This window comes from Canis lupus, chromosome 9 (genome assembly GCF_003254725.2).
Source record: "Canis lupus dingo isolate Sandy chromosome 9, ASM325472v2, whole genome shotgun sequence".
NCBI lineage: Eukaryota > Metazoa > Chordata > Mammalia > Carnivora > Canidae > Canis > Canis lupus.
This window is the reverse complement of record NC_064251.1, coordinates 3102704-3125239: the sequence shown is the minus strand read 5'-3', so window position 1 is coordinate 3125239 and position 22536 is coordinate 3102704. Positions and strand designations below refer to the sequence as shown.

The 22536-nt window shown below is 57.2% G+C and overlaps 1 protein-coding gene across 5 annotated transcripts in view; it reads right to left on the bottom strand.

Moving 5' to 3' along the window:
• Positions 1–3908: 3908 nt before the first annotated feature.
• Positions 3909–22536, bottom strand: part of CANT1 (calcium activated nucleotidase 1) — a 31971-nt gene continuing 13343 nt past the window's right edge. For 2 of the 5 annotated variants that reach the window (XM_025468197.3, XM_035721413.2), the window contains exons 4-8: positions 10175–10264; positions 9166–9357; positions 8516–8647; positions 7149–7407; positions 3909–5389 (exon numbers count right to left, since the gene is read on the bottom strand). In XM_025468197.3, coding sequence (XP_025323982.1) covers positions 4345–5389; positions 7149–7407; positions 8516–8647; positions 9166–9357; positions 10175–10264 — 1718 coding nt within the window. In that variant the 3' untranslated portion in view covers positions 3909–4344. Of the gene's footprint in view, positions 5390–7148; positions 7408–8515; positions 8648–9165; positions 9358–10174; positions 10265–11725; positions 11910–20195; positions 22436–22536 lie in introns of those variants that run through there. The other 3 variants (XM_025468200.3, XM_025468199.3, XM_025468201.3) reach the window with 3 other exon arrangements.

The following is a 22536-nucleotide window of genomic DNA, read 5'->3' as shown; positions in this document are numbered from 1 at the left end:
CTGCTCCTGGGGCGCCTGGGGGGCCCCGTGGGTGAAGGTCCGCCTTGGGCTCAGGGCATGATCCCGGGGTCGAGCCCTGCGTGGGCTCCCTCCCCCTCTGCCCCTCCCCCCTGCTCGGCTCTATCTCTCTCTAGGAAATAAACAAAAATCTCTAAAAAAGGTCAGAGCCATGGTGGGGGGGTGTGGTTGTACCTGGGGGGAGGTGCGAGGGACCAGCTGGGGCTGAGGGAAGGGGTGGTATGTGGGTCTGTGGGTGCCTGGCACACGGAGGGAATGCAGACGAACTGAGCTCCGTACTTGATACATGTGTGCGCGTGCACAGTCACGCACCGATCGATGTGGATACGTACACACATACATACGCACACGGTGTAGACCGGTCAGGCTGTTTCTCAGGGTCCCACGGGCACATGGGGGGTGTGGTCCGGCATTGCGTCCAGGGGCAAACCAGCTGATTCATGGCTGCCTGGGTCACCTGGTACCCCCTGGAGGTGAAGTGCTGGGGACCCTATCGCTGCCCATAAAATAGTACATGGAACAGAAGGTATTGAAGGATTGTGGGCTCGGGGGCAGCGGTTTCCAATGGGACTGAGGCGAGGGTGAAGCAAGCGAGCCGCCTTACATGTGAAATTTAGATTACTCAGTGTCGGGGATAGATGCTGCGAGAAAGCACCTTTGTCCTTTTCTGCTCCTTCTCCCGGCTTTTTTTTTTTTTTTTTTAATTATTTACTTGAGAGAGAGAGACAGAGACAGCAAGAGAGAGTGTGAGCAGGGAGCCTGATGCAGGACCTGAACCCAGGATCCCGAGATCATGACCTGAACCGGAGGCAGACGCTTAACTGGCTGAGCCACCCAGGCTGCCCCTCCTTCCTGCCTCCTGGAAGGCAGACACAAATGGCTGGAATCTCAGCAGCCATTATGGACCGTGAGGTAACGTCGGGGATGGCAGGCACTGCTGAGACAGTGGCCTGGAAGGGGAGGCGCCTGGCCTCGGAAAGGCTGCCTCACCCCTCCTATGTGAGAGAAGAGAAAGTAGGTCCTGTAAGTCACCACTATTGCGGGTTTTCATTATACGAGGCCGAAGCTAAAAATAATCCAGCACAGGTGCATCCATCGGAGATCTGGCTTCGTCGCGTGAGTGGCTGGGCGTCGTGCTAACTATCTCGACTGGCTGATGGATGACGAGACTCCCTGGAGATGCACGGATTCCTCGCTAAGATGCTGAGGAAGGAAGGATGGAAGGAAGGAAGGAAGGAAGGAAGGGAGGGAGGGAGGGAGGGGCCCAGCATCCAGGACCCTGCGGTGTGCACTATGTGCAGTTAATCTGCAGCCTCCCGTCTGGACGGACCCGGACAACCCCTGCCCTGAGTGCCCAGGGAAGGAAATACACTGAGGAAGGAGGCGTCGGGGGGCAGGGACTTCCCGACCCCCAGGGGGAGGATGTGGGTCGGGGTGGGGGTGGTGCCCAGGACCAGACGGACGCCTTCACAGAGGCCCGCTCTGGCAGAGGACTGCCCGTCCTCTGTCGGGGGTGCGGAGCCGAGTCACGCCGTGCCCTCCTCTGCTGGGAACCTCTCCTCTTCCAAGCCACGACAGTGTTGGGCCCAAACCCCTGCCACGGGGCCTGAGCTGCCCCTCCACGAGCTAGGCAGGATCTGAGCCACCAGCAGCAGGTGCAGTGGGTCCCCGAGGAGGCGTGGGGATTCGCACCAGCCCGGATCTGGGCACCGCTCCCTCAGCCACCTATAGCCTCACGGGGTGGGGGGAGGGGGTGCAAGCCTGGTTTCAGGATGCACACAGGCTAGGACCAGGTGGGAGGGGCTGGCTACGGCCTTGTCGCCGTCCCCTAGGGACCAAAGGGTGAGCAGACTCTTGTTCTCCACCTGGGTACAGGGAGGGGGGTCAGGGGCCTCGCTGCCTTGGAGGAGGCTAGGGGTTTGGTCAGTGTCTGGAATGGAAAGAGTAGGATGGGGGTGTGGCGGCACGCACGGGGAAGAGGACGAAGACTGAGGTCTTGGAATGGTCACAGAGGACGAGGATGTTTATGCCTCGTGACTGTTCACCCCAAGGCTCCCCAGCAGCGCGGCTCTCTCGTGCCACGGGAGTCAGGCAGGCGGCTCTGGGGCTGTCACCACCCCTCCCCGGCCGCGGGCCGTGGGGCAGGGAGGGGCACGGGCTGACCCTGGTCTAGATGCCCGGGCTGATGTGATCTGACCTGTGCTGCGGCGCCCACACCCAGTGGCTTATGATGTTCAGGTGGAGCCCCAAGCCGGGGAGTCAGGACGAGTGGCCCTGACACCTAAGTGACAGGGACGGCAGGTGGAAGAGCCTGGACCTGGGGGACAGCAGCCAGGCCGGAACCACCCCAGTGGTCAGGGAGGACATAAGCCCCGTCACCTGCTGCCAAACACACAAACCACTGCTCCCAGCCCCTGGCACACACTGGGCTCGTGGCCCCTCCGCGGTTCTCCCGGAGCCAGGGAAGAACCCGTGCGGGAGCCAGGCCCGGCCGCCTGAGGGACTTTACACCCGAGGGACCAAGGCTTCCACCGGGAGACGCCTCCGCGTTCCACTGAATTGGAAGAGGAGACTGGCGCCCGGCCCGCGGAGGCTCCTGCCTCTTGGCCGCTCCAGTGGGCAGAGAAGGGAGGCTCGAGGGGGCCCAGGCGAGCGGGGCTGCCGCTCAAAAGTGCGTGGACGCGGGTAGGAACCGGGGCGGCTCCTCCCACTGCGGGATCCGACGGCTCACAGCGGGCTGCAGGCTTCCCACCCGCAGGGGCCACGGGGCCAGGGCGCTCTGCTCGGAGGGTGCCGGTTCCCTGACCAGGCCCGCACCCGGCTGCTGAGGGGCTGGTGGCGGACGGGGGAGCCAGCCGCTGGTGGTGCCCCGGGGCGACCTCCACCGCACGGGCACGGCTGCCCCCTCCACCCGCTGCTGTGGCCGCCGGTGGAAGCAATAGGGTCCACTTGTGAGATGTCAAGGGACGGCCACGCGGGTGGCCAAGATGGTAGGGGAGGAGATGGGGGCCCTGGGGAGGGCAAAGCTGCCGCGGGCCAGGAGGGAGGTTTGTGTCTCTGCTTGTGTCTGCAGTGCCGGCGGGGAAGTGTGCGTGGGGGGGCTGCCGGCGTCTTGGCTGTGCAGCATCCGAACCCCCTCCCATTGGGTGAGCTTTGGGCCGCGGCTTCCCCTTCCCAAAGCCAAGGCGGGAAGCACAATGCTGGGGCTCAGACCCGGCCCGAGAGGGTCTGGGGACCCTGGCCTGGAGCATGCCCCACAAAGGAGCAGGGACGTTGCAGAGTTCCTGTCCCGCTCGCGGAAGGGGGGCCTCGAGCACCCAAAGCCCGGTGGTGGCAGTGTAGGGGGGACGTCCCCTCGGGGCCCCAGGCTCTGCCCCCCGCCCTGGCCTAGCTTCTGCGGGCCGTGCAGTACTGTTCAGCACGTCCTCGAGGCCGGCCGCCCTGTGGCGGCTGCTGTTTATTTGCGGCCGTCACCTTGGACGGGCATGGAGGTTGTTTCCAGGTCCCATCCTCACAGGCTGAGTGCCCGTCCCCAACCCCGTCCCCATGCACGCGCTCCGGGGCAGACAGAGACGCGGTGCCCGGCAGGGGCCGCTCCTTCTCCCTGGAGCAATCCCCCTCCCCCGTTCCCACAGGCCCACCTCTCATTCCTCATTCCCCGCAGGATCCAACCCGGAGGGTCCAGCCCGCGCCTCTCCCCGCGCTTCCTTGGGTCTCCATCCCCATTACTCCAGTTTTAATGACCCCGGCTGTTTGTCTACTTGTGTCCCGCCCCCAGGGCGCAGCTGCATGAGGACAGGGGCAGCGTGTGCTCACTCTGTGCCCCAGGGCCCAGCACACCCAACCTCCGAGTGCAGAAGGGATTCACGAGAGTGCACCAAGGTGGGAGCTTGGGAGGCACGGTGCAATTTTAGTGATCTCGGATGGGGGACAGCAGAGGGCGGGGAAGTCAAAGTCAGCATGGAAAACCCAACAGCTGCCCCGCACAGGTCCCAGGGCTTCTGGACCCGGAAACCGGCTGGGTGGTGGGGGCACTGTGGTGAGCTTTCGTCCAAACCTTCCAGTACCTTCTCTGAGTTCAGGGAGCTCCGTGAAAGCAGGAGGGCCCTCTGGTGGCCGGTGTTGGGGGTGGCTCCAGGCAGGAAGCAGCTAGAGGATGGGATCCCTGGGCTGGGGGACAGGGCCTGGGAGGCCCAGGCTGGGGGGGGGGGGGCGGTCGCTGGGAGGCCCAGGTTGGGGGGGTACTGGGAGGCCCTGGCTTGGGGGGGTGCCTGGGAGTTCCAGGCCGGGGGCTGCCTGGGAGGCCCCAGGCTTCCCTGCTCCTGTTTAGTCCACGTCTGAGGAGTTAGTCAGGTAGAAGGGGCGGATGACCACCTGGAAACTGCTGAAGGACCCCCCCAGGCAGGGGAAGAGGGAAGGGCGCCTCGAACTGTTGGTGCCCAGGGCGCTGGGGATCAAGGCCTTCTGTCCTTCAAAATCGGTCACGTCGGCCACGAAGCGCCCCCCACAGCGCATCAGGGCTTTGTTTTCGTAGCCAATGGTGGGATCCGAGTAGTCAGATTTGGAGAGGCCCAGGAGGGGGACCTCGTCAGAGGAGCACGAGAAGCCGTAGTTCCAGCAGCTTTGGACGGTGGGAAGGTAGACCAGAGACCAGGAGATGTACTTGTTCTGGAACAGGAAGCTGGGGTGCTGCGGGGTCTGGAAGGACTGGTAGGGGTAGTTCCAGTACCTGGACGAGCTCCTGGAGACGGAGGCACTCCAGGTGGGCGAGGTGTACAGCCGGGGCTGGTAGGCGTCCTCGGTGAGGTTCAGGCCTCTGTGCTGGGCCAGCAGCCGGAAGGGCACGGTGTGGAATTCCAGCGCCTGCAGGATCTTCTTCTGGAAGAGCGCCTCGTGGCTCCAGTACAGGGACAGGTTAAACTGCAGCTCGAACAGGTGCTCGGGCAGCATCATGGGGAACCGGACCTTGTCCACCAGACGCGCCACCTCCCCGTGGGAAGGACGCCTCTCCTGGCTCCAGACGTCCAGGGCCGTGAGCAGAGCCAGCTCGCTGGGCACGGCCAACTCGCTCCTAGAGAGCAGGAGCTGCAGCAGGGCTGTGGGGACTCTCGGCCAGGCCGTGGCCTGCGTCAGGCCCTCGAAGTTCCAGGCCAGGAACTGCACACACAGCTCCTCCAGCACAGGGTCCTGGGTGGCCAGCGCATATGCATAGAGGTCCAGGGGTGCCTGGAAAGAGGGGTCCTCGGGGAGGAGGATGGCAAAGAGGCTGGCGCAGAAGCTCTGCAGCTGCTGAGCCTCGTAGGCAGAGGCGAGCTTGTGGAAGCACTTCACGGACGTCAGGGAGATGTCCAGCCTTCGGGAGTACAAGTACCTGCGGGGGGAGCGAGAGCTGAGCACTCAGCGCAGCCCTACGCCTGCCGGGCCGACGGTGCCTCACCATCTACCACGTGTTTGCCATCCTCCCACAGACACCCCTGGGGGGCCAGCTGTTTCGAGAGGCACTTGGTGCCCCATGGATTCATCTTTTGGGTCAACCCACATTCCAGTCAGGTTTGCTTAGAGCCATGTGCACTGAACACAGGCAGATCCAGATCCAGGGTCACTGAGGATGACGCTCCGGCCCTCACCTGTGACAGAGGCAGCCCCCTACCTCCTGGTCTCTGCCTCTGCCGTCACTGCTGTCACCCGTGGCAGGGCGCTGGCGCCAGGAGCATCAGCGTGGCACCGCCCTTTCCTTCCTGCCACCACATCCCCGGCCAGACCCCTTCAGGTCCTTGCTGGGTGCCCACAGGTACCTCTCTGTCCCCAGCACCTGTCGCATGCCCCCATGACACGGGCATCACCCCGGCCACCTCTAGTCTGCTTCTCCTGCCAATTGGGAGCCCACACTCCCAGTGACCCAGGGACTCCAGCTGGGCTGGGAAGGCAGGGATGGATGGGCACTTGCCCTCGTCCTCAAACATAGGTCCTGCGAGGAGGGGCACAGGCTAGCTAACAACTTCTCATACTTGGCTGGAAAGAAACCATTTTAATCTGTTTTAATTGCCATTCATTGTTTTCTCTTAAATGTTACTTCCTGTTATATAAGCCTTAGGTCTTAAGAATGAAAAGGAACAGTTCATTTTACATGGATGCTTTCTGCATACAAGCCCCTGGGAGGCCCCAGCAGGTAGCCTGGCAGGAGGGGCCACGGCCTGGGTGCAGGAAGGCTGGCCCCCGGGCCTCACCCGGGGCACTGGCTCACGGGCGCTGCCTACGGGGTGCACCGTGCAGCGACGCGCCAAGGCTCGGATAGGACCTAGTGCTGGGTTTGGGGTTGCAGGTGAGCTACCTCACACAAGCAGGGCCAGGACATGAGAAGCGGGAGGATGAATTCAGAAGTAGGTTTTAGGTTCTTGGAAATCTTAGACTGTATCCCTTATGTTACCTAAGAGGTAGGGTGTGTGTGTGTGTGTGTTTCTGGGCCACCCAATTTCTCCCCTAATACACGCGTGCCTGGGCCTCCCCAGAGGCTGTGTGATGCGGTGCCCCAGGGCAGGTGGGTGACACCTGGGGCCCCTTCCCAGCTCTGCCCCAGGCCCCTCTAGGAACCTTCCACAAAACCAGTCCAGGCAGCTTGTTCCTGGTGAATTCCTGACCCAGAGCGCGTGAAGCCTCTTACAATAGTGGCAGCTACCCAGGGAGATTTTTTAAATGATGTTTTGTGAGAGTCGGTGTAACTGTGTAACTGTGTGTGTGTGTCAGTGTGGGTGTCAGCGGGGAGTGGGCGAGGCTATGTAGGAGTGTGCAAATGTGTGTGTGTATACACAAGTGTGGTTGCGAGAGTGCAAGATCATGTACACACGAGTGTGGAATGCACACGACAGTGAGCCCAAGCACATGCACCCAAAAGTATGCACATGTGCACACGAGTGAATGTGGGTGTGCACGTTTAAGACCATGTGGACATGTGGGTGCTCACAGGTATGTGGGGGGTGAGTGTGTGCGTACCTGTGTGTTGTGCTCACGCCTGTGTTCATGAAAGCACTGACACGCTGGGTGCTGTAGCCCTCAGGTTTGCCATCAGGGGGCGGTGGGTGGGCCCCGTGGACACTGCCCAGGCCCCAGTACCCCCTCCCGGGTGCGGTCACCTGATAAAGTCTCTGACGACAGGCAGGCACTCTGCGTCCACCTCCATGGTGACCGTGGAGCCTGGCGCCTTGCACAGGGCCTGGGCCTCGGGGTTGGCAGCCAGGATCAGCCTGTGAGCACAGAAGTGCGGGCCTTCCTCCTCCTGGTCCTTCACCTTCACCCTGATGGACAGGTCACAGCCCCTCTGGCTGTCAAAGATCTGCTCAAGAGCTGCAGGGAGCTCACCCGACAGGTCAAGGGTGTGGGCGCCTCTGGTTTCTAAAAAGGGCAGCGGGAGCACAGGGTTAGGAAGAAGGGGCCCAACCCTCTGCTCCCTGGGCTCAGGCTCCTCCCGGCCTCGTCCACTCATGAAGGCTCCGGGGAAGATGAGGGTGCCCTTCCCCTCTGTGGCCCAGAGCCTCCCTGCCCCTGCCGAACACCCCTGGGAGCTCTCTGCTCCCCCACATTCAGCCAGCACCCCCACTGACTTCCAGAGCTCCAGGCTTCACCCTTTTAAAACCCCAACCCAGAAGCAATCACCCAGGCAGCACCTTCTAAAACCCAAACCTTCTCCCTGGCTTGATGGTCTGAAGTGTGAGGGTCTTATGGAAACTCAAGTTAGAGCTTTGGGGTCCCTAGCAGCCTCCTTCAGGGGACTGAGGCCTAGAGAAGCTACTAGAGGCCCCCAGGGTGGTTCAGGGGGTGATGCACACTCCCAAAGTCTAGCTGGGAACTAAATCCCACCTGGTCTCTTTGCCACAAACAGGTTTGAATGAGTCCTGACAAGTCAGCCAGGTGGGCTCGGCCCCCAATCCCCCAGCCCCCACCAAGGGCTCCCCACCAGGGCTGCTGCCCACCCAGCCCCCCGTGCCCCTGTGAGCCCTCCACGCCGCTGCTCCATCCTTGAGTGAGTGTTCCCACGGCCTCCCCGCCCCGGTGAGGCCCAGGAAGAACAAGTGGACAATAAAACCGGAAGACACAGAGCACCCGGTGAGGTCAGCACGCGGGGTAGAGCAGGGGAGAGGGGGGAGGGGCAAGGGCTGCTCTGTTGGGCGCCCGCCGTCGGGGCAGGGTTGAGGCACACACAGTTTGCTGTTGAAGCACGTGGGTGGGTGCTGCCCGCTATTTCCAGAACGAGGACTAAGGGCCCCGAGAGGCCAGGGTTTAAGGAGGCCACAGTGGGTGTCCGGAGCAGGTGCCACATGGCTCTTGGCCGATGACCAGAGTTAATGGAGCATCTGTGAGCAGCACGGGGGGAGGGCAGTGGGGAATCCGGGGTCGCTGCTGGGAGGGGTGGGCTCCGGGGGCACCGCAGGGGAGCTCCGCAGAGGCGAGTCACATGTGAGTGTGGACGGGGAGGGCGTGTGGGCCGCCCACCGGGGCTCACCGTTGCTGCAGACCACTCCGGCGTCCTGGTTGTGCCTGCAGTTACTCTTCATCCAGCCCAGGGACGTGCAGTTGGCCAGCGAGGGCTCTGTCCCCGTGCACTCCACCTCGTCCAGCATGATCGGGCCCTTGCCTGGTGGCACAGCAAGGAGCAGGGGGGCACTGGGGGGCACCGGAGCCCTCCTCCCAGGGGGAAGGGACCCGAGCACAGGGCTGCTCCCCCGAAGCCTCACTGAGGTGGGGGACGTGGCCGTGGGGGAAGTACCCTGCAGCCCCCCCCCACCCCGCTATGAGGTTCCTCTTGGAACACTGGGCCACCGAGCAGCCTCCGCTCCCTACCTGCCCCCACCTCTGGGTATTTGGACTGTTGCCCTGTCCTCAGAACCACAGCTGTGTCGGTGGCCAGCTCCCTGCACCAGACTCTTGGGGGGGGGGGGCGGCTATTTCAGGAAGGGCCACGCCCTCAGGGAGGGGACAGGATGGGCCTCAGCCAGCCAGCCTGTCAGAGCCTCAGTGGCGCTGTTTAAAGTGTTTGCCAGTGCTCAGTGAGTAGGAACGCCACGTGCAGGTTTTAGGTGACGGTCCCTTCCCAGGACAGGCTGCGTGGTCGTGTGTCTCAGCCCCAGAGGACCTGGGGATGGGCAGGCCTACCTGGCCCAAAGGCGGCTCCACCCAGAGCCTCAGTGGCATTCTCGAACCCCAGGGCCCGGCAGACGACGCTGGCATCCATCAGGTCCCACAAGTTGTCACACACGGTCCCCCACCGGCCACTGTAGAAGATCTCCACGCGGCCCTCGTTGGCGGTGTCCCCATTGGCCAGCCGCATGTCCCCATCTTTCACACCTATGGTGCTCCCGAGGGAACAAAACCATCAGTGGGGATGAAGACAGGGCAACTGGGCCCTCATCCCAGCTGGGAAGCACCACCTTGCCCCTCGCTCCTCCCAACTGGGTGGATCGCTTGTCAAGCTCCCCACAAGGGAGTGCCCACTGCAAATTAGCTTCAAAGCCCCCCATCCATCCTCAAGGGGTCACCCACGGAACCCCCCCAGAGGGTAAAGCACCTCTTCTTGTCTTTGAAGTCTGAGTCCTCCGTCCAGGGAGAGAGAAAGGGCAGAAGGGGCAGTTGGAGCCCCCAGCACTCGAGATGGGGTAATGTGGGACCCCAAGGAAGAATGGGGGAAGAAGGGGCCCATGCTGACCCTACCTGAGGGTGCCCGGGGCTTGGCGTGCCACAGCAAGGACCGCCGGGAGGGCTGGGGGGCAAGTCCTGGGCCAGCAGGCCCAGGATTCCCCAGAAACACTGGCAGAGTGGCCGGGTGCCATGTCAAAGGGCAATTGTCAGTTGGGGGTGTAGCCAGCCGTCGTGGGGTCACCAGGACCAGGAGGGGCCTCCTGAGCCAGGGGGTATAGAGAACATAAGCACCGGCGTCCTGCTCCTCACATTTGTCCCATGGGCTTCTACTGCTCAGACCCTGGCCTGACCCTCAGAACCGACAAGCGTCCGTCACGTTCGTCCAAGCAGGGCATCCCGCAGGAGAGAAGACCCGGCCTGACCCCAGGAACCTTGCCTCAGTTTTCTGCCGGGAGGGGTCAACGCCGCAGAACGGGGAGCAGCAGCCTCTCAGGCTGCCGCCTTCAGCATGCCTGGCACAGCTCACCTTGAGTCCCAGCCACCAGCAGACACATCCAGAGGACCAGTGGGAGGGCCATGGCCTTTCCTGGGGGGGGTAGGGGGGGCAGCCTTCGTCCTGTGGCAGAAGGAAGCAGCAGAGTCAGACAGCAGAGCTGGACAGCTGTCAGGACCGGGCCCTGTCTGTCATGTAGGGAGGACAGGGGGCAGGCGCAGTCCCTGCTCCTCTGAGCTGTGTGACAGGTGCCCCAGCGGGGGTCCCTCACCTGTCCGAAGGGTGGTCCTCTGTGGAGGAGTAAGACTTGCCCAAAGGGGAGGGGGACCAGGGGAGGTCTCCAAGCAGCAGGACAGTGGGCACCAAAGTCCATCTTGGAAAACCAGGCCCTGGGCATGGCGGCAGTGGGGTCAGGTGGGAACAGTGGAGGGAGGAGGGGGGGCGTCCAGGGCCCAGATCAAGAGAGGCCTAGTGGGCCTTGTCAAGGGCAGGGCTTTATCTTTATGTTCAGGCAGTTGGACCCCAGTAGGAGTGCGGGGACAGCTATCCTGGACAGCTATCGGTGAGCCCCAGGAGGGAGGGGACACATCAGAAAGGAGAAGGGCAAAGGTGGCTGGGGCAGGGGGGTGGGGGAGGGGAGCAGGGCTGAGGCCTGGGACCGGCTCTGCAGCTGGCTGGGGGTGGGGGAGCAGGGAAGGAAACGCTGAGCAGAGGGCCTGGTGTGGACCAAATAAGCTGCCTCTAAGGTCAGTGTCCCCCAGGACCAGGCTGGGAGAGCCCAGGGCCACCAAGACCACGCCGTGAGCCTGGGCGGGGCACGGGCGGCATGGGGAGGCCCAGCGCTTCCAACCTTCGCCCGGAGTTGGATTCTTCTTGCTTCTCTAGAATTCTCGGGGCTTGCTTTTCATCTTCATCCCCAACCTGCTCCTCCCCTGCCGCCTCGGCCCATGCCCTGAACGTGGAGGAGCCAGTCATTGTTTATCTTGGGCTCCTGGCTCAGGTCACGATCCCAGGGGTCATCCTGGGATTGAGCCCCACGTGGGGCTCCCTGCTCAGCGGGGAGCCTGCTGCTCCCTCTCCCTCTGCTCGTGTGCTCACTCTCTCACAAGCTCTCTCAAATAAATAAAACCTTAAAAAAAAAGAGAGAACCCTGTGGCCCCGCCCCCTCCTAGGCCCAGCAAGCACAGCGCCCCTGAGGTCCCACGCCCGCCCAGGCTGCCCCTGGGGTGCTCATGGCCACCTGCTGTAGCCTGGCTCCCTGGTGCAGGGAGCTGGGATAGGGCTCTGCCTGCCTCGGCTCATTCGGTGCCTTTTGCAAACTAGGAGAAAAAAGATGCTCTTCCCTTGGACAGGGGGAGGCCTGGAGCAAAGTGCACACGCTGGCAGGAGCACACTGGGCTGAACTCCACGTGGGCTTGGCCCTTTGTCCCGCTGAGCAGCCCCGGCAACGGTACACAGAGACCCTGCGGATCTGCGAGCAGCATCGACGGCCCCGGGGCCGAGGAAGAACACCGGGTCCCCAGGTCCGTGCACCAGGGACATTACACCCACTAGACTACACTGCCTAGAGCTAGGGATACCCACCTGAGAGCAGGAGGCGGGAGCTTACCTCCCCGAGGCGGCGACTCTGATGGCTGCCCTGGAGCCCCCGCCGCAGGCTGCCCCTCACCCCAGAGGACCCTCCCAGGGAGGCTTGTGGTCAGGCTGGTCCCAGGAAATACCGGAGAAGACTGAGTGGAGTTTCGATTTCTAGAAACCACCTGACTTGGGTTCCTTCTGGGGTTGGCTGTCAACAAGGCTTCCTGAGCCCCTCCCTCCCCTCAGTTCTGACGGGATGCGGGGGTGGGGGTAGGGGTGGGGGTGGGGGTGGGGGCGGCAGTGAGCAACAGCTACACTCTAAATGTGGAAGGGCCCCAAGGGCTGGCACTGGGGGCGCTGGGGGCGGGCGGGACCGCAGGGGCAGGGCAGAGGGTGGGGCGCAGGCACTCGCTGGGCTCGCACTGAGCGCCTCCGAGCTGCGTCCTGGGTCTGGCACCCCGTTAGGCGTCTCCGTGGCTCGGGAGCGCTGGGCATGCAGGACCTCCCAGGGAGGGCCCCTCTGCGAGGCTGCACAGAGCGGGAGGGAGGCCCCGAGGCACGAGAGACAACATGCCCAGGTATGCCGCCCGCAAGTGGGAGAGCCGGCCCCACCCGCAGCAGTGATGCCCGGAGCCCACGCTGCTCACCAGCAGAGGACGCAGCTACCCCCAGTGACGGCTATTCTCACCCCTGGTGGCCGCAGCCTCTGGAGTGGCTGTGACATGCTGAGCGCATCTCACAGCCATCCCTGGCCTCCTGCAGAAAGCAGCCCTGGGGGAAGCACAGTCTGTCGCTCCCAGGCTGTGTTCAGGACCCCAGGCTTCCTGGGGTGTGACCCAGAGCGGGGACGGGGCCATAATCGCAGCAGCAGGTGCAGCGAGTCGGCTTCAGGCTCAGCGAGCCCGCTGACGTCCTGGGGGCAACGCCAGCTGAGGATGCAGGTGAGGGCAGGGCTGAGACAGAGAAGTAGGTCCTGACGCTGTGGTCTGAGCCCGTGGGTCCCGCCGCCCATGAAGTCAAGGTCAAGTCCTGGGATTTGTGGTTAAATAAGGCAATCGATGCCCTCTACTGTTTTGGTCACCTCACCCCAAGGTTTGGGAGGAGAGCTGTCCCCTAGAATGTCCTCAGGTTCTCTTCAGCCTAGTGGCTCTCAACCTGGTCTGCACATGAGAATCACCTGGGTGTTTTACAAAGTCCCGATGCCTAGGTCCCCTCAGTCACCATCTCTGGGGTGAGGACACGCTTGGGCATTTTAAAGCATTCCAGGTGGCTGGCATGCGCAACCAGGGCTGAGAGCTGCTGGCGGAGACACTGTTTCCCTGGCAGCCTGTGCTCCCAGGGAGTGAGCCCCGAGGTCAAGCATTTAATGGCTATTTGCCCGAGAAGTGATGTTTTAGGGAGCCGCATAGTTCATCTTGCTCCCTGCAGCCACACTGTAGATATGCAGGGGGGGAGAAGCATCTGGAAATAGCGCTGGCAAAAGAGACTGTGGCGAGTTTTAAAATCCTATCCACGGCCGCCTGGGTGGCTCAGCAGTTTGGCACCTGCCTTCAGCCCAGGGCGTGATCCTGGGGTCCTGGGATCGAGTCCCACATCGGGTTCCCCGCAGGGAGTCTGCTTCTCCCACTGCCTGTGTCTCTGCCTCTCTCTCTCTGTGTCTCTCATGAATAAATAAATTAAATCTTTAAAAAAATAAAATAAAAGGCAGATGAAGAAGCCTCAGGTTGGTTGGCACAGGACCTCCAGAACCTTCCTTCACGTCATTTCCACTGAGTCCTGCCCAAACAAGTTGCCCATCAGGGAGAGGAGACAAAGAACGTCCTTTGGAAGGTGTTGGTGGTGTTAACTCCCCAAATAAAACTGCCAGTTATCTTACCACCAAAAATCAGTTTATTCAGGAAGAGCAGGGAGTTGCAACTGGGAATAAGCAACAAGCGGCAGACCCACAGGCAGGTCCGTGGAACCAAAAGGAGGCGCCTCTCTTATAGGGGGGAGGGAGTCCCTGGAGGCATCTGGGAGGGGGAAGTGTGGGGGCTTCTCACTGTGCGCAATTGCAGGGGGAGGAAGAAGCCTTCCTTCCTCCAGGTGGGTAGGAAAGTGGCGTCGGGTGCCAGGTGGCCTGCAGGTGGCCTCGGGGCTGGCTGTGGGAGCTCCCCCCGCCAGCCGCCCCACTCCGTTCTAAACTTTCCTGCTAGGAATTTTCGGTGGCATGTTTAAAACTCAAGTTGCAGACTCTTTAGTTCCACAGTCCTGGGAAGTCCTTCGACTTGAGGGGAGTAAAATGTAAGGTTGAGGCCTCTTGGGGAGCTCAGAGTACGGGCACCTGCTCCCTGGGGCGCTCAGTCCTGCCTCCACCCCACCGTGGACCGTCCACTGAGATGGGAAGTGCCGCTCTTCTCAACCCCTTCAGAGGTGAGAAATCAGAGGTGCCGGGAAGCAGAATCTGCCCAGTCATCCATCTGGGGGGGATGGAGCTGGCATTCAGGCCCACGCTTTTTCTTAAAAAACAAACAAAACAAAACAAAAAAAAAACTGGCTTGACATACAATCTACATATAATAAAGTGTGTGGATTGAATGAGCTTTGACAAAGGTATGCAGATGGCGGCCGTGGCCACAGCTCTGATCCACAGAATGTTCTCATCACCCCAGAAGTGCCCTTGTGCCCCTCGGCAGTTGTCCCTCCTTGGCCACCACTGATCTGTGTTCTAGAATTTCATATAAACAAGAAACATACAATACGCAATGTTTTCTATCCAGCTGCTCTTACTTAGAGCCTTGCTCTTGAGATTCACTCATGTCATGCAAATACCATGAACCGGTTCATTGCCGCCCCCCCCCCCCAGGTCCAGCCCCCCATACGGACAGGCTACAGTTTGCTTATGCACTGATGGACATCCGGGACATTCCGAGGTTTTGATTATTGTGAATAAAGCTCTTGAGACCATTTGGGAGGGACGCCTGGGTGGCTCAGCAACTGAGCATCTGCCTTCAGCTCGGGGTGTGACCCTGGGGTCCTGGGATCGAGTCCTACCTCAGGCTCCCCATGGGGAGCCTGCTTCTCCCTCTGCCTGTGTCTCTGCCTCTCTCCCGCTTTCTCTCCCTCTGTCTCTCATGAATAATCTTAAAAACAAAAACAAAAAAAGACCATTTAGGGAGCAGACTTGGTGTGAACATAGCTTTGCTTTCTTTTGTGTAAGATACCTAGGGATAGGGTTACTGGGTCAGGAGAGAGATGTTTAACTTTTTCGTTTCTTTCTTTTCTTTTTTTTTAGATTATTTATTTATTTATTAGAGACAGAGAGAGAGAGAGAGAGAGACAGGCAGAGGGAGAAGCAGGCTTCTCACCGGGAGCCCCACGTGGGACTCGATCCCGGATCTCCAGGATCACACCCTGGACCGAAGGCGGCACGAAACCGCTGAGCCACCTGGGCTGATCTTTTTGTTTCTTTTAAGGAGGCTCCACCCCCAGCATGGGGCTTGAACTCACAACCCTGAGATCAAGAGTCGGGCTCTTCACCGACTGAGCCACTTGGGTGCCCCGGGATATCTAACTTTTTAGGAAACTGCCAAACTGCTTCCCACAGTGGCCCGACCATTCTACATCCCTGCTGGCAATTGTATGAGTGTCCCAGCAGCTCTAAATCCTCACCAATACTTGGCATTACCAGTCTTTTTAATTTTGTCCACTGTGGTGGGTACACAGCAGGGTCTCAGTGTAGTTTTAACGGCTAGCTAGCACTGTTGAGCATCTCTTCATTTTTTTTAAATTTATTTTTTATTGGTGTTCAATTTACCAACATACAGAATAACCCCCAGTGCCCGTCACCCATTCACTCCCACCCCGCGCCCTCCTCCCCTTCTACCACCCCTAGTTCGTTTCCCAGAGTTAGCAGTCTTTACGTTCTGTCTCCCTTTCTGATATTTCCCACACATTTCTTCTCCCTTCCCTTATATTCCCTTTCACTATTATTTATATTCCCCCAATGAATGAGAACATATAATGTTTGTCCTTCTCTGACTGACTTACTTCACTCAGCCAGCATCTCTTCATATGCTTGTCTGTCACTCATACGTCCTCTTTGGTGAAGCACCTGTTTAGATCTCAGGCATGTATTTTTATGTATTTGTTTATTATTTTTTAAAAGTTTGTTCTTAAATTATTATTATTTTTTTAGATTTCATTTACTTATTTGAGAGAGAGCAAGCAGGAGCGGGGAGAGGGGCAGATGGAGAAGCACATTCCCTGCTGAGCAGGGAGCCTGACGTGGGACTTGATCCCAGGACCCTGAGGTCATGACCTGAGCCGAAGGCAAACGCTTCACCGACTGAACCACCCAGGTGCCCCATCAGGCCATGTTTTAAATCGGGCTGTTTGTCTTATTACCGAGTTGTACACATTCTTTACATACTCTAGATGCAAGTCCTTGAGAGAGAAGATCTGCAAATGTTGTTATCTTCTCGTGCCTTTTCATCTTAACAGTGTCTTCTGAAGGAGGAAGGTTTCAAATCTGGATGAAGCTCAAAGTCTCAACCTTTTGGTGTCGTGTTTAAGAATTAAAATGCCTGACCCAAAGTCTGCTGTCTTTTAGGGTCTTGTCGTGTTAGCTCGTGTCATCCTGTGATCTATTCTGAGATAATTTTGCACATGGTGGGAGTTAAGGGCTTCAATCATCTGTTTCCAGGTAGATTAGAGTTGTCCCAACACCATCTACACAGTCATTCCCCCCCACTGAACTACTTGGTCCAAAATTCACTGACACCACACACAGGGGTCTATTTATGGGCTCCTTACTGTTGCTTTGATTTATATGCCTATTGTTCTGCTAATACAATAGCTCTGATTGCTTACAGCTTAATATAAGAAGTCCAGACGCCAGATACTCTAAGTCTTTTGACTTTTTTTCAAAATTGGGTATTCCCATCCATGAAGACAGCATATTGTTCTATTTATTTGGGTCTCTTTTGATCTCACCTGTTTTGCAGCTTCAGCCTATAGATCTTGCACATGTTTATATCTATTTATTATTTCATGGTTTCTGATTGTTCACAGTAGCCACATAGAAACAAGTTAAATTCTGTACGTGTGCCATGCGTCCTTTAATTTTGCTAAACTCAACTGGTAGTTCTGGGAGCTACCTTTTGAAGATTTCTTAGGCTTTTCTATCTAGTCAATCTTGACAGCTGTACTCTCTCTTCCAGTCTGAATGACTCTCTTCTCGTTGCCCAATTCCATTGTCTGGGACACCCCAGAGGACTGTGAATTCAACTGATGAGAACATCAGTGTCCTGGGTCTGATTACTGTGCTTACAGTTGCGATAACTGCACGGTGTTAGCACTGGAGAAGGCTGCACAAAGGGGACAGACCAATACTGTCCTAGTTTTGCAACATCTAGGTGGTTTAAAATGATTCTAATATAAGAAGTTAAGTGGTGGGGGGAAGTGCTGAAAGTGGACGTTCCTGCCTTGGTCCCAGAAGTCTGAGGAAAACAGTCTTGCAGCATAAAGTATGACACAAGCTATAGGTTTTTTTGCAGATGTCTTTTATCGAGTTAGAGATGTTCCTTTTATGCCTAGTTTGCTTCATAGGTTGATTTGTTTTTAAATCATGAATGGGTGGTGAATTTTGTCAAATGCTTTTTCTGTGTCTTTGGAGATGATCATATGGTGATCATCAATGTGGTGGGTTACATCGATTTTAGACTATTAAATTAACCTTGCATTCCCTAGTAAATCACATTTTCTCATGAATTATTTTCACTTTTATAGAAGGGTGGATTCAACCGGCTAAATTTTTGCCAAAGATTTTTCCATCTATGTTCATGAGGGATACTGGTCTACAATTTTCTTTTCTTGTAATACATTTGTCTGGTTTTGGTATTAGCATAGTGGTGCCCCCATAAATGAGCCAGTAAGTGTTCCAACTTCCAAAATCATGGGAGGGTTTGTGTGGGGTTGGTATCATTTCTTCTTTCAATCTCTAGAACAATTCACCAGTAAAACCTTTTGTGCTCAGAATTTTCTTTTCATGGAGGCAATTTATTTTTGTTTTATTTAAATCTTTTTTAACAATTTTATTAAGGTATAACTTGCTTTGAGACATACCTATTTATTTATTTATTTATTTATTTAGAAATTTTTATTTATTTATGATAGACATAGAGAGGCAGAGACACAGGAGGAGGGAGAAGCAGGCCCCATGCCAGGAGCCTGACATGGGACTCGATCCTGGGACTCCAGGATCGCGCCCTGGGCCAAAGGCAGGCGCCAAACCGCTGAGCCACCCAGGGATCCCCGAGACATACCAATTTAAAGTGTACATGATAGGATTAAACATTTGGGAAGAACTTTTTTTTTTTTTAATTTTTTTTTTTTTTTAAATTTATGATAGTCACAGAGAGAGAGAGAGAGAGAGAGAGAGAGAGAGGCAGAGACACAGGCAGAGGGAGAAGCAGGCTCCATGCACCGGAAGCCCGATGTGGGATTCGATCCCAGGTCTCTAGGATCGCGCCCTGGGCCAAAGGCAGGCGCCAAACCGCTGCGCCACCCAGGGATCCCTTGGGAAGAACTTAATGGCACTTTTTTCCACTCGTTTCCAATATGACTTTTGGGACTTTTCTTTTTGCCGGTCAGTTATGCGTTGAACACATGAGGGTACCATGAAGGTACCATGTGGGTTAAAGTCACCACCTGGGCAAGTCGAGTCTCATGGTTTCTCAGAGCCCCAAGGGCTGGTTTTCAGGTCCCTGCTTCTCCATCAGTGATTCCCCATATGGTCCTGCCCCAGGCTGACGCACTCCGGCTTCTCCCCGACAGCTTTCCTGGAAGTGTTCTCACGAGGACTGCCAAGAACACCATGTCCCCCTTGTTGCTCAGCCCCCCGATACTTCCAGACCTTCTTACTTGACCTCCCAGCAGGAAATGGATGGCTCCAAATGGGGGTGATGTAAGGAGGCTTCAAGAAAGGGGCCATTTCCAAGGTGTGAGTGTGCTAGTGGAGAGTGGTATCTGGGGCTTGGACCACTCTCAGGCCAGCAGGGGGGAGGGCAGGGAGCGGTCCCTGGAGCATAGGCAGAGAGAGTATAGAGGGACCTATCTCTCGAGAGACCGTGCCTGAGGCAACCTTGGGAGGGAATCAGGAACCCCCAGCTCCTCCTCCCTCCTGCCAGTCAGGGTTATCCCAGAGGGCAGAGGTGAGGCTCACTCAGGTCAGCCTGGGGACCAGAGCAGGGCAGGCAAGGGAAAGGGAAGGAAGGTCTTAAGAGACGAAGGGACTGCGGGTACACTTGGCTTTAAGACCTCACACTCTTGCTGCTTCTCCTATTCCAGTTCAGGCCTCTCTTATCAGCCCCTCCCTTTCTAGTGCTCCTGAGCTTCGATGTAGAGCTTCCTAGGATTCTGCACGCCCGTGCGAACGGTCTCATCCCTGCAGCTCCACAGACACGCTAATGAAGCCCTAATGGGCGTAGACCTCATTCCCGGGATCCTCATCACCCAATCATCCTGACAGCTGCAACGCAATGGGTGAGTGCATCTACCTCACTAAGCATCAGGAGCACTAATGACAGCATCTTCCCTTTATAGATGAGGAACCTAAAGGACAGAGTGGTTAGACAAGCTGTCCCAGGTCACACAGCAGAAATCTCACGGCCAGGACTGGAGCCTGCGAGTGATTTCACAGCCTGTATTTTTTAATTAATTAATTAATTAATTAATTAATTAATTAGAGAGAGAGAGAGACAGACAGACAGAGGAGCAGGAGAGGGAGAAGCAGGCTCCCCGCTGAGCAGGGAGCCAGATGTGGGACTCCATCCCAGGATCCTGGGATCATGACCTGAGCTGAAGGCAGACAGTTCATCAACTGAGCCACCCAGGTGTCCTGTCAAAGCCTGTGTGTGTGTGTGTGTGTGTGTGTGTGTATGAGAGACACAGAGAGAGAGAGGCAGAGACACAGGCAGAGGGAGAAGCAGGCTCCATGCAGGGAGCCCGACGTGGGACTCGATCCTGGGTCTCCAAGATCACGCCTGGGTCTGAAGGCAGATGCTCAACTGCTGAGCCACCCAGGTGTCCCTCCTTCTATTTTTTTAAAAAGATTTTATTTATTTATAAGAGACACAGAAAGTGAGGCAGAGACATAGGCAGAGGGAGAAGCAGGCTTCATGCAGTGAGCCCGATGTGGGACTCAGTCCTGGGACCCCAGGATCACACCTTGGGCTGAAGGGAGGCACTCACCGCTGAGCCACCCAGGCGTCCCACACAGCCTATATTCTTAACCACCATGACCAAAAGAGCTTCTTCAGATTCAGGAAAAGTTGGGACTGGATGATTCATTTTCCAGAAAAGTCCCCATCTTGCCTGTCCCACATACTCCTGTGACATGTCAGACCCCTGCCCCAAACAGAAGGACAGAGCGCACCCTTCCGTGAATCATGCTGGCTCGGGCATTCCCACAGATCCTTGGCCACCAGCCAACATGGACCAGGAAACAGAGAGAACTCACAGTCCCCTCTGGCACTTTATTGTTTACAAAACAATGGGTCCAGTTGGAAGGAACACAATCATTATGCTTACAGCAGCAAATACAGAAACAAAAATTGTCTAGCTTTAAAGAGTCGAAAATCACTACGGTGAAAATGTTCTTCGGGGCACCTAGGCCGTGGCTGAAGTGCCATCAGAAAGGTCTCAACTTAGTAACTGTCCCAAGTTCTTCCGCCTTCCTAATTTCGGATCTGCTTTAAAAACGCACATAGCCCCAACACCAGTGATGTTTATCAAGGTGGTGGGTCAGAGGGCCTGGCTAGGCAAAGTCAGAAAGGACTCGGGTCTTCCAGGCTATGTCCAGTGGGATCCAAGTTCCAAAGAAACGTGTCACGTTCTTTTGCCAGTTGTTTTATGGTGGCAGAAACACACAGCAGTGCAGGAGGGATCCTTGCTGGGTTCCTTCCTAGCAGCTGTTTTAGAGTCTGTGAGCCAGGGGGTCCAAAGTGAGTGACGTCAGAGCCTACAAGATGGCCCTTCCCAGACCATCACGGCACCCCACATCCTCCTGAGGGGTGAGGGAGCTTACGGTAGGGCCCTTCTTGGCTTCAGGCCTGGCTGAACCATCCTAACCTCCCTGTCTTTGCTCTGGAGCATGGAGAAGAGGCCACAGGGAAGAGGCCACAAGGCCAAGCAGGGTTTGTGTGAAGTTTCCAGAGAAGGGGCTGCAAGCTCCCCAAGAAAGGGAGACAGAAAAGGTCAGGGGATGGAAGCCACGGGGCCAGGCAGGTGTCACCTATAACCTCTTGGGGACAGAGCCCAGTGCCCGAGACCCAGGGAGGGCATGGCAGGACCTAGGCTCCCGCTTGAGTCAGGAAGTGAAAGATAACCATTTGTGGAAGTCTTTAAAGGCATGACAATTTCTGATGGTTGCTAATAAAAAGCAACATTTTGCCTTTGCATCCTTTGACCAATGACTTGGAAATGCTTAAAAACTTGCTTACTCACTGTCAGGACTTAATTCCAATCTCCTCTGCTGCTGGGAATAAAGTTGTTAACTAAGGGACTTTGCTCTGTGTGATCAGATTTGGTGATTCCACCCTGAGAAAGGAAATTGGTTTAATTAAGTTAGTAATTGAAACTTCAAAGTGCTGCACGGCCACAGAATTTTCCTGAAGGGAAAAAAAAAATGGAGTTGGTCACACGAAGTGGAGATGGTCTGCTGTGAAGCTGAGGACAAACGAGCAAGCTTCTGTCCTTTCTTGCAGAATTTAGGGCGATTCATCCTTGGAGGCCTGCCCTCACTCATACACATCTGCAGTGTAGACAGATTCTTTTCCAAGGACCTGGGGAAATGGATCTAAAGCACGAGGTTCACGAAGAAGGAAGAAAAGGAGGTGGCCTGGGAGCTCCTGAGGGCAGGTCCACTTCGGACTTGTTGTTTCATCCCCACAGTGCTTGACACATAGTAGGAGCTCAAGAAACATTTATTGAACAGAAGAACAAATGGAAAGAGGAGAAAGGGAGGTCGGATGCAGGAAGGGCAAGGCCGGGTTACGGAGGAGGGGCCCCAGCTTAGGACGCCTGCAAGGGCCGGCTCTCACCACCAGATGGCAGTGCCCAAGATGCACGGGTTGGCGCGCGGCGGGGACCTTCCGGGGTGGCGGGGACCCAAGACTCCCAGCTCCACCTCCTAACCCTGGGGCTGAAACCCCTGAACCAGGGACACACTGCAGAGTTCCGAAAAGGAAACAAAAGCAAACCAAAACCACAGAAAAGTGCAGTCCTCTGGTTTTTATAAAATTTCAGTCCTGATGGAGCTGAGAACTATCCACTGCTGGGCCTTGCTGGGCTGAATTTTGTCAATTTAAATAAACTCTATTCCTTCATACTTGACGTTTCCGATCTTGGTCTCTGGCAGCAGGAAGCGGCCGTCCAGGGTGAAGGCCATGATGTAGGTGGCAATCTGGCCCCCGTCCTCCTCAGACTTGAGGGCCACAATGATCTGGTCGTCGGTGTCGGGGATAAACTTGAAGGAGGAGAAGCCGTGTGTGGGGACTACCTCCCCCACGTGGCTGACAGAGATGTCGCCAAAGTCCTGGGCGGCGCTCAGGAGCAGGTTGGTGCCCTTGTGCTCGTCGTCCTTCTCGCTGTAGCGCTCGTGGCTGGCCCGGCGCGGCAGGAAAAACCACCGCTGCAGCGTGTCACTCCAGCAGGCAGACTCGTGAATGAGGTAGCCTGGGGACACATGACAGACCCACGGGTCACCAGACCACCCGGGGGGGGGGGGGTTGGCCCCACCCTGCCCAGGACCAGGGAGTGCGCGAGACCCGCCGCCG